The sequence below is a fragment of the Clinocottus analis genome, unplaced genomic scaffold (genome assembly GCF_023055335.1).
Source record: "Clinocottus analis isolate CAN_PGR_092001 unplaced genomic scaffold, fCliAna1.0.p SCAF_16, whole genome shotgun sequence".
Classification (NCBI taxonomy): domain Eukaryota; kingdom Metazoa; phylum Chordata; class Actinopteri; order Perciformes; family Cottidae; genus Clinocottus; species Clinocottus analis.
In genome coordinates, this window is record NW_027175887.1 from 3,808,422 (window position 1) to 3,825,552 (window position 17,131).

Below are 17,131 nucleotides of genomic sequence, written 5' to 3' on the forward strand. Positions count from 1 at the left end.
GCATTATTTCACTTGTTAATCAATCACTGTTTGCCCATCACTTTCAACTCATTATTGTAATTGTTTCTTTACTTTTAGAGAATTACTTCAACTATTTTATTGATTTAAAGAAAAGGAATTGTAATTATGTTTCTTGTATGAACCGCTGTAACACTTTTCTACTCGTCTGCCGCTGCTTAGCAGAGTCACTGCTCTGTCAGCCGTCGCAGAAACTGAATTACATTTGCAGAAACTGAATTACATTTTGCTTCACCATATGAAGTCCATCACGCTTCCCGTCGTGACAGAGAAACCCTCTGAAGCACAAATGAACCCCCCGGTCACATAAATGTCACGACTGTGTTCAACACGTCTGCTTTCACGTTCATGACCACTTAGCCAGAGCTCAATCAGACATTTTGGTTTCCTATTCTCACATCGAAGCTGTCCTACTCTCTTGAAGTGCTATCCTTCACCGCGTGACCGGCAGCTCTCAGACGCAGACGCACAGAAACAGACTTGACCTGGTCGACCGGACGCAACGAGCGCTCACAGGCCTCCTGAGTCGGGATGAGTTCATGCGCTGAACAGAGGAAGAAACCAGGGAGCGGGACAGAAATAGAGACGTGCACATGCGCTACAGAGAGATGATTGAGAATACATCTGCAAAGGAAAAACATGAGGAGAGGGAGGCAGACAATTTGGGAATGGTTGGAAGGAAAAATGAGGGAAACTAAATATGTCGGATGAAAATGAAACAAAATGGACAAAAATAAGTTTCAGAAATAATTAGAGGAGCTTACTTGAAGCATTTTTTTTAGTGTATTCATAATTCATATACATATTGACAGGTCTCTGATACAGCATGGTTTTGATAGTGTGACTGTCTTCTCAGCTGGACTTTTTTTTCTTTTTTTTTTTACAAGAATAACAATAAAAAATGATAAAGACAACACCATGTACGACTCACTTTTAAATTTTATGGCAATGCTTCTTGTGAATGGATTTTGCATCTCCCGATGGAAACCAGTCAGAAGTACTTGGTAAGGCTTACTCCCAGTCGGCCAATCGCAGCCGCTCTCGTGACGCCGGCTCCAAAAGCTTCCAGTTCCCCCCCAAAAAAGTTCCTCCCGTCCCCGTACGGCGCGCCAGTCCCGTGCACCCGGTACACAGTTCACACCACGGTGGGTGCTGCTGTCCAGCTTCCTCCTCAAAGATGGCCAACGCGCATTAGTCCGTAGTGTTACCCCCTCCCTCCCCCGCTCTGTCCATCTCGTTGCACAATGTGTACTTGAAAAATAAGATTGTGTCCATCGGATTTTTTCATGAATACTATCTGTACCGTAAAAACCCCAGTGATGAAAAATAAGAACACTTTTCAAAAAGGACCAAAAATGGAATCAAAGACCCAGATATCGGCATTGTTTTCAGTTTCTCTCGCTCGCTCTCACACACACACACTCGCACACATATTTCGCACTCACACACATGACTTTTGAAAGGCAACAGATGTCCGTTCTCCAAGGCAATAATGTCTTTGTGGCAAACTCGACCCTGACTTCCCAGACATCACTCTGGCTCCTCCCTCTCCAGGAATGAAAAATAAATCCGATTCATGTGTTGACAGAATATATAAAGTGAGATACATCCATTTCATTTTCATGAGTAAATACTGACGAGGATACAAAAATAATAATGAGGACTAAAATAATAAGTGTGGTCATCCTAGTATTGTAAGATAAAGTACTACTCGTGAGAGGATATAGAATTCTCTCCGTTTTTCTTTTCTGGGTTTGACAACCAACTTGCTCCCAAAACGCCTCTTCAAAAAAACACCTTAGAAAAAACTGATAATGATAATACAGATGACGATAAACAAGAGTTACACTTTGAGGGTGTCTGAGGAAAATCAAAGTAAGCCTAGAGAGGAAGTTTGTTTCTTTTGTTCTCTACAAAAAAAGTTCCTTTAGTTCCACCATCAGTCTCCGACGTCTCATTTTTCATCTTTTACTTGGAGCTCCATTCCGCTCTGTTGCATGTTTATGTGTTTTTTTTCTTGTTCTGCTTTCAAGTGAAGAGCAACAATTCTCTTGCAAAAAAAAAAAGAAGAAGAAGAAAAAAAAAGGGTTTTCTTTTCTCCATTGTCTTACATGTAAATAATGCTGATTCCCGTCGAGAAATTGTACATTCCCTTTTGTTGTTCTGCGTCGAGGAAGCCGGTCCCGTCCTTCCAGGTCGGGCCGCTTCACAAACAAGTCCCACTCCTCAGTCTATTGACCAAAATAACCTTGGAGAGGGAACACATACAAATGGAGGTTAGTATGATGAAAAGGAAGCCCACACACTGTGCACACAAAAAATGAACGGCTTCACAATTGGCACATTTTCTTGAATGGACATATCCTCTTTTAAAAGTCTTTTGAAGGGGACCATTAGGCCGATAATCACAGGTTGTGTTATCATTGCCACGCGGTCCCTTTTACTGATTACCTGAGCACTGACAGAAGCCTTCATTATTTCAATGTGTATGTGTAAGTTGAGGCATAAAACCAAATTCCTCCTCCTTTTAAGGTCCACTAAATTTGAAGTTTTCTTTTTTTTTCCATTAAAAACTAATCAAAAAGAATGCATTTGCAGAAAACGTGATGAAATAGGGAGGGGGAGACGTTGCTCAAGCCTTCGCAATTTGCTGTAATCTTACAAGAAGAGAAAGAAAAGGAGGGATATATGCGTCTTCAGTTTCCATGAGGACTGGCTGATTGGAAGTGAGTGGGCGGCCTGAGAGGGAGTGACAGGCAGCGGTACAGTCACTGAGGTGAGGAGGAGTGCGAGCGCAGGAGGACCAGCCAACAAAGAGGAGAGGAGGAATTGCATTGCTGTGCGAAATTAAATTGTCTGAATAGAAAAAGGTATTAACAGCCTCGAGGCAATGAATTGGTGCCCATCCACTGAAGGTCCGTTAATGAGAAACCCGTCTCCGGACGAGTAAGGCTTCCCGGGTGAAAATGTATTTGTGGTGATCGGGTTTTGTACTGGAGGGTCGGCTGCACAACAGCATCACATGTAACACCCATTTAGGGAAGTTGTGTCCTCCAGTCTATATGATTTCATTGTTGGGCAATGTAGAAATTCCTCTACTGGCGGTAATGTTGGATATAAATACATGCATTTGTGTACCGGAGACGCATACGTTACGAAACGCAACGGATCAGAAGTACGCGCTATTTCACACAAGGGCATGCTGGGATCAATGAAACAGCAGGAAGTGCCCTTTATAGTTCGTCGCCTTGGCAAGCGCCCTGATGACTGAGGGTTGATTGCTCCTTAGGGGTTCATGGTGCGGTTGCTCTTTGGAGACAGACTAATCAGTACAGCGGCGGGCCGTCAGGGCCTGCTTCGCCTTCTCTGCTGCCTAAACAGAACCACAAAGGTATAGCTATTTTATAATGTAAATAGTTTTCACAAATACACTACATGTGTATTATTTTCTTATTTGCACAGCTCCTGTCTTCCTCTGTTGCTCTGCTTCCAGCCTGCAGCGCTTAAAGCTTTTTTTTTTTTTTTTTAAACGAGAGCTTTCGTCCAATCAGATTTCACCTCCCATGTCTCCATGGAAGCAGAGCAATTCAAGTTCGACACGCTTCTTTGACGCGCCAGCATGCTGGCACCGGACGTATGATTGGTCAGAGGGCCAGCTTGACTTCTGTCAACACAACAGAAAGCTAGCGAGCTGCTAGCAGAACTCAGTCGGAGCTAGAAGAATTCAGGCTGAAACATACGAGACGTTCATTTTCAGTGTTTTTCTTGCTGTAGTTTTTTTAACAGGAGGAGAAACAGACTTGGTGGCAGATTTACTAAATGGAGTAGTCTCTGGTACTGGAACTGAAGCACACCGATATAGTAGGAGGCGTCAATCATAACATGTACAGCTAAATTATTATTATTTAATATTTAATGATTTAATAAACAAAAACACTTTAAAACTAATTAAATAATTCATAACCTTCAGGAACGTTGCATATAATAATCCTCCAGCTTCCACCTTCTCTTCCCCATCACATGTTTAGTGTTATAAATGTCTTTCCTTTCATTGTATGTTTTATTGGCTCTGCTGAGGTTTAATGATGTATTTTCGTCAGGTCATCGCTGTCAGATTCACCCACGGTTCGTTCTCGACATTTGGACCAGTGGATTCTGTGAAGGCCGATCAGAAGAGCTGATCAGAAGAGCTCATCGATCCTGAAATTAAATGGTTTCAATACTCATTTGTCTGCTTTCATGCCTGCTCACTAATTAACCCTGAGAGCGACACAACTGAACCGACAGACACACACTGTGGGCAGGATGTCCTGCCTGAACATAAGTTAAGACATTACATTTTTATTTTTATTCCTTTCACCGTTACCGGTCTTGATTGAATAACCGAGACCGGTAACCGGTCCAACATATTCTTGGTGGTTCATTGTTGACTTCCCTAATTCCCACTATGAAACATGCTGTAGACACAAATACAAACTTACAGCTCCCAGACTCCTGTGTCTTCTCTTCTGCGTTCCTCTCAGCCTCTCTCGGACTGCTCCAGGTACACTGACTTGGCTGGCCGGATGCTCTGGGTAAACTGAGTGAAGGAGGGAAGAGGAGGGGTGAGGGCGAGAGAGAGGGACGGAAAGAACGTTGTCAGGGTTAGCTGAAGATATGTGTGCGTGGGTGGTGAGGATCTAGAATGGCAAAGGGAAATGAGAGTGAATCACACAAAACAAAGACCAACCTCTCCTTCTTTACCTTGTGCTTCGGACAGCGCAGTGAGAAGTTATCTTCATTCAGAGAGCAATCTGGCAGAATACAGGGACTTTTAGTACAATACAGATATCACCACACAATCCCTTACATTAGGCAATATTAGTGTTTTAAACAAGCACAAACATCCTTCATTGGGAATCTAATTGAGCATGAATTCACTGTCTAGAGTGCGCCTGTGTTTTAATGCATCCACTCACCTGTTTCAATAGCACACAGGTAGTGGTAGCGGAGTGTGCAGCCTTTGCTGTAGCAGCCCAGGGTTGAGCCAACCATCTCACAGTATGAGCAGCACTGAGCAGAGACAGAGAGAAAACCAGAACATGGTTACAAAAATGAGAAAAAAAGTTACAAAACTGAAAAATCCCAAAACAAAAACAGGTTGAATAGATAAAGAGGGCACTTACTGTTTCTCTGGCACCATCTAGTGCCTCCTGCAGGCCATACAGTTTCCCATTGACAAGATACACCCCACTGGTCCACACTATGCATCCTTCATGGACCCACAGCTCCTCCGGGTCCATGGGCATCTGAGGCAGCTGGGCGAGTTGCGCCAAGGGGCCGAGGGAGTCCAAGGCGGGCGGAGGGGGCTGGAAGGGCAGGGAGGCCTTACTGTTGGATGGCACCATTCTTGGGGAATCCTCGCTAGATTTGTGCCTCCTTTTAAAGCGGGGGTGTGAGGTCAGCTTTCTGTGTTGAGGTCGCTGTTGAGCTTCGTCTGTTGGCAGCTGCAGCGGTTGCTGGATTTGCGGCTGTTGCTTGTCTACATCAAGGTCTGGCTCTCTCTTAAGCTTCGGGATAGGCCGGATGTCTAGATTCATGTCCCAGGTCAGAGACGTTGTTTTACTGTTGTAGGACGAGAAGGACGAAGAGGAGGACGAGGAGGAGGAAGAGGTGTTGCTGAACTTGCCCGTCATGTGCATCATCATTTCCTCCCCACCAGCTGTCGGGGCGGTTCTGACTCTAGCGGGGAGAGGCACTGTGTTTGAATCTAGGCTGATGGCAAAGTCACTCTCAGTCGAAGGCTTGGTAAACGGAGTGTCTTGGCTTTGTGTGTCTTGGTTGGCGCTCAAAGCATTTGAGCTCATGTCTGAGTTTTGTCCCGTTTTGTTTGCGCCTGTGGTCGCTTGACATTGTCGGACCTGGGGCTGGTTCTTGGGGAGCTTTGCAGCATATTCAGCTGGATAGAAAGGCCCATAGAGATCTCCAAGATGTTTGTAATTTGCCCATTTCTGACACAGGCAGCAGAGCAGGCGGCCAGAGTGATTGGTCTCTGTAATCACGGGGCCTGAAACGATATAGCCAGATGAAGGAAGTGCTTTTCCTTCAGGGAGTGTAGTCTCCCCCTCGTCCGTCTCCCTTTTCTCTGATTCTCTGTCTCTCCGAGATAACTGGGAGGAAAGCGCTGAGGTCAGGGGAGAATCAATCCCACTCCCACCTACTTTCCCTCCGACTGCATTACGCTCTCCTTTCATCTTCTCCTCATCAGCATTTACAATGGTGCACACTGCCCCAATCTCTGGTACTTTGTTCTCCACGTGTATGTGCGGAACAAACAGGCCCTTTCTGTTTGAATCCACAAATACTCCGCCCCCTAAAGTTGTATCTGGGTCAACTTTGGCCACTGGTGGCGCTGCCGGTCCTGCACCTCTCCGTCTCCGCCTCTGTCGTCCTCTTGGCTCTGTTGACTCTCCTGCATTTTTTCCACCTCTGCGTCTCCTTTGCACAGGTTTGACCTCAATCTCTGGCGGCATGTCTTCACTTTCAACATCCACTTTCACCATCTGGGTTAAAATGGGCGGGGTCAGTGGGGGAGCATTATCATTGTCGGTTAGTGGAAGTGCTGCAGGGGGTGGCGTGCTGCTGGTAGTCTGCACCAACGGTGAAGTTGGAGCATCATATGTAGTTGACTCGGGTAGGTCTGAGGGAGCACTCTCAGTTGTGCTCTGAGCTTGTCCTTGGGACTGACCCTGCCCCTGTCCTTGGGCTTGGCTCTGGGCCCTTTTTTGTTTATTCACACTCCCTACGGGCCTTCCCTTCTTCTTGCCGGATGGGAAATAGCCTTTAGGAACGGAACTGTCGTGTAGCTTTGAATCTTGTGGCGACAGGCTGGATCTGCCAGAGGACATCTGATGTTGCGTATTCAGCATGTGTCCTTGAGCCTGGTGGGGTGAGATGGCTCCATAGTAGTCACTGCCGGGATAGTCATCAAATCCCATGCCAGATTCTTGAAGTTTCTGTCGAAGAAGGTTAGCGGCAGACTGTTCTCCTCTTCTCGTCTCAAGCTGCTGGTAAGTGTTGGTGAAATTCTGAATGTCTGACAGGGCAGATGAAGACGGAGGTGGGGAACCCTGGACCGGGCGAGGAAGAGGCGGAGGAGGGGGTAAAGGTCCAAGCAAAGCAAAATCCTCCTTGTCACCCGATGCCAATGAAACGGTGGATCCTAATCCTAATCCAAAATCAAAGTCTTGCTTTAGGGTTTGGGACGTTTGATGAGGATCACATGGGTAGGCCGATGGGGGTAAAGGCCCAGTCTCATCAACGCCTCTGAAGGAAATAATGTCGTTTAAGGAATGACTTTCATCCATGTAACTGTCGTCCCCTCCTGCAACCCTTGGGAAATGTGCCAAGTCTTGGTCCTGTGAATCACTAAACGATGGTATTTCTGAGTGAGAAAAGCCCGGGTAATGATTAGACTCATCATCAACATGGCCTGCCGGCTTTTTGATATTTGGCGTGATTTTCTGCACTATTGCCTCCAGTTTCAAACCTCTGCCTTTTCTGGGAGGCATGGCCCTGCTATTACCACTTGATGGAGATAGAGGTTGTGAATAGGTATTCTCTCCGGGCAGAGGGGAAGAGAGTCTGGGACATGGGATATCTGAACTGGAGTCATCTTCATTGTGATGGCTCGACTCAGACTGAGCCCCAGGGGAGTGATGTGAATTTGTGGAAGCTCTCATCTGGGATGCATCCTGGAGTTGCCTTTTGGCGGGAATAGGAGAGATAAAAGAGCGAACTCTCCGACGCAATATAAGTGGATTTGTGTCTCCAGACCCCCCGGCTTTAGTCTGACGCTGCACTTGTGTGGAGTTCATGTCGGCAGAAGGCTTAGCGGAGCTGGGTGGAGGGGGTGGACAGGGATGTTTGGCTTCCTCCGAGGCTCCTCTGGGAACCTCGGGTTCAGCAGCATTCAGGCCGCGAGTCATCTGTGGAGGAATCGGGACGTGTGAAGCTACAGGAGCCGAAGGCGGTTGTGTTCTGTAGAAGGAGTCTCCCTCGATCATTCTGGCACCTTCTCTTCCAGAGTGTGTCGACTCCCACATTTTCAAATCGAAGAAAGCGCTTTGATGATGGAGGGAAGTTTTGGCTGCGTGTAGTTCACCAGGCAAGTCGGTTTGTGAGATCATCCTCGGACCTGTTTGGCTGACCTTATGTCTTCCCGGAGAAGAACCGGGGAGCATCATCATTTCCTTTGATGGCCTGTTCATTGCTTTTACCCAGTCATTCATGTCATGGGGGTGATGAGGGGGGACACGAGAGTGAGAATACATTTGAAGCTTATTTGTGGACTGCTGGGGAGATAAATTGTGGTATGGGTGGTGAGAGGGGAAATGAGGATTACTGCGTGATATCATATTCCCTTCTCTTGTATCTCCAAATCGATATCCAGGAAAACTGCTTCCACTGCCAGTTGATAAATCAACACCGTGAAGGTAGGACTGATGCCTTGAAGGTGAAGATAACGGGTTAGTGCTCAAAGGATGAGAAGACAGAGGTGTAATATCAACATTACCTCGCCTGTAGGGGTCAGTATTTATCACAACAGACTTGGAATGATACTCCATGTCAGCATCATTTGTGCAGCCAATGCCATGATGATCAGTCTGTAAATTTGCAGCGTCTAAGCCAGCATCTTTTAATGCCATTTCCATTTTCACCATTTGTTTCTCTGCAATATCCTTTTTACTCAGATCATTGGCTGCTGCTGGAGAGGGAAATGGCTGTTGAATAACAGAGGCTCCACTCTGAATTTTCTCCCGCTCTCTGTCACTTTCCCTGTCCCTCTCTGGTGTGCTGCGTCGGTTTGGCGACACATCACAGATGACGGAGCGCCGCTCTGATGGGGCTAATATGGAGCCTGATGATTTTTGAGTCTCCGTTTGACCAATGCTGCCCATTAGCGGCTCTGGCTCTTGCAAAAGTAGCTCCTGCACAGCAGAGGCTGGAGTGGACACATTAGATAAGGCTTTTCTCTGTGGTAGAGAATAGTCAGCTAAGTTTATATGTTTGGTTGGGGGTTGCTGAGACTCTGTTGCCTGTGTTAAATGACTCTGGGACACGCCCATGTCACTTTTCTCCACATTTTGCATTATCTTAGTAATAGACACTTCAGACTTCACAGAGGACTGAGCATTTGTGGTAAAACTAGGCTCACTTCCATGCCTCTGGTTTGGATGTTGAGGCTTTCCAGTAATACCCATTTGTACAGAATGAGCCGAAGCCTCAGTTATGCCGTACGGGTGTCTGGTTTGAAACTGTTGTTGAACTTGGAGATGGGCAGGAAAGGCCTGCTCTGGTCTGCCATAACGTCGATCTAAATTGTAACCTTGAAGAACCTCTTGTAAAAGACTTGGAAATTGCTGCGAATTATCCTCATGACCTTTCGCTCCGCCTCCTTGCCCTCTCTTTACCAAAGCCTCTGCGACAGAACCAGCATCTTTTGGATGCGCAGGGCCATAACCAGCTTGTGATTGTTGATACCCTAAGTATCTTGAATTTGATTCAGTTACACCCCCTGTAGCTCTCCCTCTGCTTTTCATTGTCAAATCTGAGCCATATGTTGATTCTGGGTAGCCATATTTATGCGGTCCAGACTGGGGAGGATTTTGAGGTCGTCCAAAATTTGATTTCTGGTGAAGGGAGGAATATAAACTCAGATCTACACCTTCCTCTCCGTTATGGCTACTCGATTCTCTTAAGAAAGAGTGTTTCTCGTCTACGCAGTTGCCTTGGGGATGCTTGCTTTTTTCAGTGTGACTTCCCTCAGACCGAGCTGAAACAATCACACCGACACTACTGGCACTCTGGTGCTCCTCAGACGTATGCTTTTCTCCCCTCTCATTATTGTGTAATCTGGATGCAGTGTGCAAACGGTTTTCTTTGTCCTGACAATTTTGTGAATTGACTTCTCCAACTCGCTGCATTTGGCTACGGCCTTTCTCTGTTTTGTCAACTGGACCATCACTTTCATTTTTGATGACTTCCCTTTTTATTTCTGTTGTCCTCCTATGGCCACCTCTGTGGTCACTGTATGCGTGTCCAGGCTCTGAGACACAATTTGGCGGAGGAGGAGGAGGAATACTGGAGGAGGTGAATGATGGGGAGGAGGAAACGGGAGGTGTTGAATGTGAAGTTGGGCCAGGCTCTGATGACGGACATCCAAAGGATGGAGATGATGATGAAGAGGGAACATGCGCTTCATTTGCTTTTGTTTCGGAAACATTTGGTTCTTTTGATGGCGAATGAGAGGCAATTGTTTTTCCAGCTAATGCTTGACCAGTCTGTGTTTGACTGTGAGAGGGCGGGCGACAACCAGTTGGTTCAGATCCACTGCTTGCGCCGCTCATCTGTCTCATTCTCCCATGTTCTCCTTCAGAAAACTGCTCCTCACGGTCCACCTTGGTCCCCAATGAGCCTCCAACTGACATTAGTGAGGAGTCTTCATCAGCACCAGCATCTACGCTGCCGCCATCACCAATCCCTGGTGCACTTCCGTCTTTAACTGTGCTAGTGCTTGAGGCTGCACTTGCATTTCGACTTCTTGGTAGTGATGGGGGCACGCCATGCGTTGCCTGTTGCATCTGCCCCACATCCTTCCCCTTCTTGTGCGAAAGCACCGAGTCGGTAAGGAGCATGTGCTGAACTGTGTTTGGTAAATTGGCTACTTGCGAGCTCAGGGCATTAAGACTATTCAGCCCAGCATCCTGCATTTTGTCAAGTGGAGAGGATGAATAAATAGAGGAGCTTTCCTCTCGAGATCCGACCCCTGTGCCTAAACCCAATTTGTTTCGGCCCGTTAGAGGAAGACTGCTCCCTCCAACTGCACTCATGCTGTGAGCTTTATGACTGCCACTGCTACCACAACTACTGATGCTGCTATTTGAGTTGGGTGTGGGACTTAATTGTGGCATGGTCTGCAGTAATCTACCTTGACCGTGGCTGCTACGGGGGTTTGATGGAGGAGGACCATGACCTGAGGGGTTTGCATGTACTTCTGAGACGCCCATCAAAGGGGAAGGAGAGGAGCTACAACTGGGGGAATGCACTGCAGAGGCAGCTGGTGAGGGGTTGGATATTGGGCTAAAGTTTTGGTTAATTTGAGTTTGTTGAGCATTGGGATGCAATGGGGATTTGGCTATTTCTTGAGATGCTGCTTGAGGTATACTGGGATTGGAGGCTTGATGATGTTTAGCATATACAGAGCCTGGAGATGGGCCCTGGTGCTGCATCTTGAGAGAGTTGTCATAACCCACCCCTAAATTGTGCTGCGAGTTGCGGTGCTGTAGTGTGGCTTGCTTGTGAAGCGAAAGTGTCTGTGGGGAATATCCAGGATAATTTGAAGGATGGTAACTTTGCTGAACATTCTCCATTGGCCCGACATTGTTAGCAGCAACTGAACTGGAGACTGAGTTTGAACTAGAGTGGACATTGGGAGAACTGTTGACTTTGGGATCGAACCCGGTGCTAGCAGCCCCGTCGAGATATCTCTGTGGAGGAGGGCTGTACATTCCTGATGACGCTGTGGATGCTCCACCCTGTGGTGAGTAGTGTGGGTACTGAGGGGTCATTCTGTGCCCAGAGTGTGGATAGTTCCTATGCTGCTGTCCATGGTGGACAGCTGGGAAGGTTTGTCCAAGCTGGCGGTGCTGCATCTGAGAACCTGGCACTGACTGCATTGCAGCATTCTGACTCATATTGTACTGATGAGAAGGAGAGAACGCTCCGGCACCAGCACCTCCACCCGAACCAGCACTTGAGCCATAGTCTACTGGATATGGTGACATCAGGCCAGATGCTGGTGCAGAGCCAGACCCAGCATGCCGATACTGGTGAGGTACATGTCCTTCAATATTAGGGTACCCAAACCCTGCCCCATAAGCCATGCCCCCTCTTCTGTGCCTGTCCTTTCCAGCCATTGAAAAATAATAATCCATGGCGTCCTTTCTGTAGGGGTTGTTCGTGTTGGCGCCGTGAATGTTACCCTGTGTTGGCGATGCCTCCACAGCACCTCTGTTTCGAGCACTGTAAGCAAACATGTGGCTGGCTTGACTGGGGTGGTGATGGCCTCTGTGCAGGCTCTGCTGTTGCATCCCCGCGTAATCATCCGTCATCCTTGGGGAAATCTGGGGGTCTGCTGGCTGAGGAGGATAGGGAGTTCCCCCTCCCGCCCTCCCACTGAACCCCGGGGGAAGCGATGGGGGAACTGAACTGTTAGAAAAATTCTGCATTGTTTTTTCCAAGTTTGGATTAAAAACGGAAATAACTGTCACTGTCTATACCAGGGAATGCTTCTGATCAGAAACTGGAAGGCTTACGGCAGTAACCATAAATGACAAAGAAAAGAGAGTCTATGGCCTGGCAGTAAAACAAGGAAATGCTTTGAAAAAGCAAATGGTTCAAGCTGAGGAATATCTATCGCAGATGTTATGATGACTTTTCTGTAGCAGAAAGTGGGTAGTGAAGCTGAACAGACAATGGTTTTATCAATATATGAAAAGGCCAAATGGTAAAAGTCTTATTTCTTCAGTGTGATGGTATGGTTACTCTCACTTTTTTTTCTCTTTTTTAAAAAAAAAGTACACTTTACAGCTGGGTCTTTAAAAAAATGTAACTTTTAAAGAAAAAGAAAAAAAATGTTGCGAAGCAGGTTTCTACTGCAGAAAAATACAATAATAAAACTAGGCAGTCATTCCCACGAAGCTGAAGCAGTTTGGCACCGAGCAGGCAATGATATCACTTCTGACACACCACCATGTGAGTTCTTCTTTGATGACCTTAAATGTCTTTATATGTACACTCTCCGCTATATTAACAGCTCAAGCAAACAGAGCTATGTTGGGATTGAATTGTGGTCCAATAGCATCTTGTGCAAATAAACAAACAAAAGAAATCTCAATAAAACCATTGAGTATGTGTTCCGTCAGGACAATCCTTCAGTCCGTCAATATGTTCGCCAGGACCTGACTCACACCTGTGTGAGACCAAAACGGCAGTAACTTGAATCAAGAGGTCTGAATACAGACCTTCACTCAATACTCCCAGAGGCAAACACTCCATTGATATTCTCATCAGGTCTTGGTTGCAGAGTGTAATACTTTTTGGGATGTTCTTTTTCTTGGTCATTCCCTTTCAAATAATGTTTTTTTGTTTTGCTACGGCATGCATTCATTCGGACTGTAGATGTCTTTGGTCCCTATTTAGTAATCGTTCTTTCCTTGACTGTGTTCAGATTCTTCTCGGTGCTCTCCTGTATCCTGTATCTTCAGCCTGTAGCTGTCTTACCTTTGTTTCATTGTGTCAACCATCATTTAACTCTACCTAGTTCCATGGCAACAGTTTTCCAAAAGGAGGGTAATCCATTTATTCCACCTCAAGTTCAGTCAATTCAAGCACCTTTCTTTCGGTTTTCTCTTCAGTATTTCCATGCAGATACGTTCATTTTCCAGGAGCTGCTGACCCTCTGCAACTCTGCAAACACAAAAGATGAATCAAAATAGTTAGCACACGAAAATGAAAAGACATCATTTATTTACTTTACTTTGTGCTAAATGTCTGTAATCAAATAGTTATGAAGAAGAAAACACTGTGGTCGTTCAATAGTAATAAAAAGCTTCTTTGGTTTAATATTCTGTTTGAATATTCTATTCAACGATCTCGTTTGAACAATTCAGTAGTAAATTACGACATATTTATCTTCGCTAAATTAATTTAATTAGTTTTGTACTGAAAAAGTCAACGTTGCTCTCGGATCATATATTACAGATTACAACGGCATTTCCCATAAGTGGACTTATCTATAGCACTAAAATCACCCAGGTCCACCACAAATATGTCCACCAAACCACAAACAATGTTAGCATTGCTTCCTTGTTGCACACACTGTTCCCTAAACATTAAAAAAGGTTGCTGGGGTGTCGATAGAATCAAAACCCCTGATTTAATATGCGTCAGGAGTACAGCCTTTACCGTGGTTGCGGCTTTAACAATACATGCCTGAGCTGTCTCTTTACAAACCGGGCTGGTGGAGAGAAAAATGGGCTGGCGGCAGCATGCAATTAAGGCAACAAAGTAACACATACAAGGTCACAAACACAACTTCTCATGTAAACAAACAAGCCTGTGTAGCAAAGACAGAGGCAGTCTCTCTGAAATGAGACTAAGCACCATGAACGTTAAGAGTGTTTTACAGGCGTTAATGATTAAGGGCGATAATTAAAAAGGCATGACGACATCTTTATAGGTCAGCACCCATAATTGAAGCGTGTGACACACAAGCCTCTATTGTGCACTGTAAAATGGTTAATGGGCCCAACGCAACTTTGGGGCGACTTTTGTTAAGTGTCGACTTACACTGAGCCAGACGATTACCAAGCCCTCGCTGTTCATGATTACAACTATTAGTCTACGGCTAACTGGTGGTACTTGTCAGTCAATCTCATCATTAGTGTGGACGCATCTTCATCATGTGATGCATTGCTTTCAGCACAGAGAAGGTGATGGGCCAGCTGGATGGACATGGGGGGAACACAACAATACCAGGTGGGCTACTCAACAAACCAGTCATGTAAATACATTTATGAGTCAAACACATTGCATGCAGGTCTCTGTCCAGGTGTCACAACGAAAAGGTGCAGACCTGGTGGGTTGATGCAGTGTCAAATTGGAAGAAAGAAAAAAGTTAGGACACCACCATCGCTCTCCACCCGCCTGCGAGCCCTTACCTTTGATTACTAATAAATCACAGCAGCTCACTGGGCACAAACCAGGCAGCAGCAGTCACAATAGACCAGCGCAGCGATAATGGAGAAAAAAAAACCGGGCTCAATGCAGCCTGTCAGCCGGGCGATCAATTGCACAGCCGTCTGATTGTGAAGAGCATACGCAATGCTGTTTCCACACCGTGTACGTCGTCTTTGATTGTCATCAACACAACTCGGACTCTCGTGCCATTGCCTTCGTGAGCTACGTTAGCCGGTAGCAATACGCATTACAATTAGCCGTGCGGCGCTGCCTCTTTTAGCGCGGAGAGGTTAGCGTTAGCTTACAAATACATATATATAAATTAAAAATTGAAGGGAAAAAAAAACCCCAGCTCGCAGACTGCAAATTAATCAGGCTGTGCAGCCGCATACGCTGAGGAGGCAGCGAGGCTCCGACCGCGGAGCTAGCGTCATCGCGACACGGCTAATATGCGCGTTTGCTACGACCATCACGCGCATCGGGGAACGTGCACAACACGGCGGCTGTAGCAGGCTAAAGGCAGCCAGGCAGCGTTTAGCTACAAAAGAGAGGTGATTAGGTGCAGATGTTACCCCCCTCCTCCCTCACCCAGACCCCCACCACCCCCCTCACCACCGTGCACCCCCCCCCCCCTCTCGCAGAGCCAGTGGGGCTGGGAGTGAAAGGGCTAGCTAGCATACATAACGTCCACTGGCTCTGGCGTGGGTACCGCAGCAGAAAGCGACCATCACGCAGCCTGACATTTTCCCTGAGCAAACAAGAGCTAGCGTTTGCCAGAGGGAAGAAGAGAAGAAGAAGGAGGAGAAGAAGAAGAAGAAGAAAAAGGGCAAGTCGGTCCGAGGCGGGCTAGCTAGCGCAGTGTGAATGCATACCTGAGGACGGGGCGATACAAGGCCCCTCGGAGAGTGAAAGGCTGTTTTTGTGACAAGCCCGCTTGCTTGTGGCAGGAAACCCCAGGCTCGAGTCGACCGCTCCGCCGCTTTTCCCCTCACCCTTTTGAGTCCAGACAACCCCGACCAGCGGCGGCGAAGTCGGGGAGAGGGAGGGAAGGGGGGTGGGTGGAGGGGGGCGCCCGTCACGACACTCAGATCCCGGGCCTTTCTTCCGATTTCCCCTTTTTTCTTTTGTCCTCACCTCCAAAAATGATGAGAGCGGAGCACAATCGGGGTGCCTGTAGGTCCCGTATCCAGAGAGGTCCATACACCCCCGCCCCCTCCCCTCTTGTTCCTCTCTCTCTCTCTCTCTCTCTCTCTCTCTCTCTCTCTCTCTCTCTCTCTCTCTCTCTCTCTCTCTCCCTCTTTCACACGCCGCCGAGGTGATTCCGCCGATCGCGAACTGAAATTAAACACATTGCCATCCCCCGAGCCGACCACTAACGCGTGAAGATCTCAAACGTCAGTTTCCGCCACTGAATCTGCATTTGCATGCCTTCATCGGGAGCTCGACCTCTCCGTTTTCCTGTTAGACTACTGTTTTTTTTCTTCTTCTTCTTCTTGCAACAGAAAGACCGCCTTGAAAATGCACACACACTCATATTCCTGCACCCCCCTCCCTCATCTCTCTCCATCACATCCCTCCACCTCCCCTCCCTCTCAGAGGCTTTTGCTTTTCCATTTTCACCTATTTCCACCATAACATCTAACATTATAGTGATATTGCAAATGACATTTTAATTTTATTTTGCTTTTTCTTTGCGTGTCAGGGCTCAGGGAGTGAGCCCAGATCCTTTGTTCCCGTTTCATCTCCAGTGGGAAAACGAATTAGGGTACAGCCTAATGAAGGCACCAGGGTACAAAGGCAGCGTGGAGAGCAGGCAGCTGAAAGGAGCGGTGGTTATGTCTGAAATGAACAAGTCAATAACAGATAAAAGACAATTTGGGAGCAAATAGGTAACGCCTGCGTTATAGAGATTGCAGTGCAATGGTTGAAGCTTGTTCAGCTCATTGTGGTCCCTCGCTGCTGGAGCCATCACACACACACACACAGACACACACACACACACACACACACACACACACACACACACACAGTGCAGCGAGTTGTTTTCCCACAAAGATAAAAAGCCACTTAAATTATTATTGGTTAATGTTTGACACAACCCTCCACCACATCATGGCCACCGTGGATGACAATGGAGGTGCCACAAACCAAATCCTATTTCCCCGTTGAGATGCGTTGTGTTGTCTCCTCGGCTCTCACACACACACACACACACACACACACACACACACACGGGCCAGTGAGTGCAGTGCAGACCCGCTCACACCCTCCTACCATCATAATGATGCGCCCTATGGCCCCCATCAATGGTGCTGCACTTTTAATGTACTGC

General features: G+C 46.9%; 1 protein-coding gene across 3 annotated transcripts; it reads right to left on the reverse strand.

Moving 5' to 3' along the window:
* Nucleotides 1-6: 6 nt before the first annotated feature.
* tcf20 (transcription factor 20) lies at nucleotides 7-16,011 on the reverse strand. Of its 3 annotated transcripts, none has more exons than XM_068577992.1 (6): nucleotides 15,672-16,011; nucleotides 5,184-13,527; nucleotides 4,977-5,070; nucleotides 4,748-4,811; nucleotides 4,500-4,597; nucleotides 7-2,266 (listed from the first exon to the last, which is right to left on the reverse strand). In XM_068577992.1, exons 2-6 carry the CDS (start codon nucleotides 12,285-12,287, stop codon nucleotides 2,250-2,252), a joined length of 7,377 nt encoding a protein of 2,458 aa, XP_068434093.1. In that variant the 5' UTR covers nucleotides 12,288-13,527; nucleotides 15,672-16,011; the 3' UTR covers nucleotides 7-2,249. The 3 variants fall into 3 exon arrangements, with proteins under 3 accessions (XP_068434093.1, XP_068434095.1, XP_068434096.1); XM_068577994.1 differs by lacking the exon at nucleotides 15,672-16,011 and adding an exon at nucleotides 14,781-15,007; XM_068577995.1 differs by having other exon boundaries at nucleotides 8-2,266; nucleotides 4,762-4,811.
* Nucleotides 16,012-17,131: the final 1,120 nt, after the last annotated feature.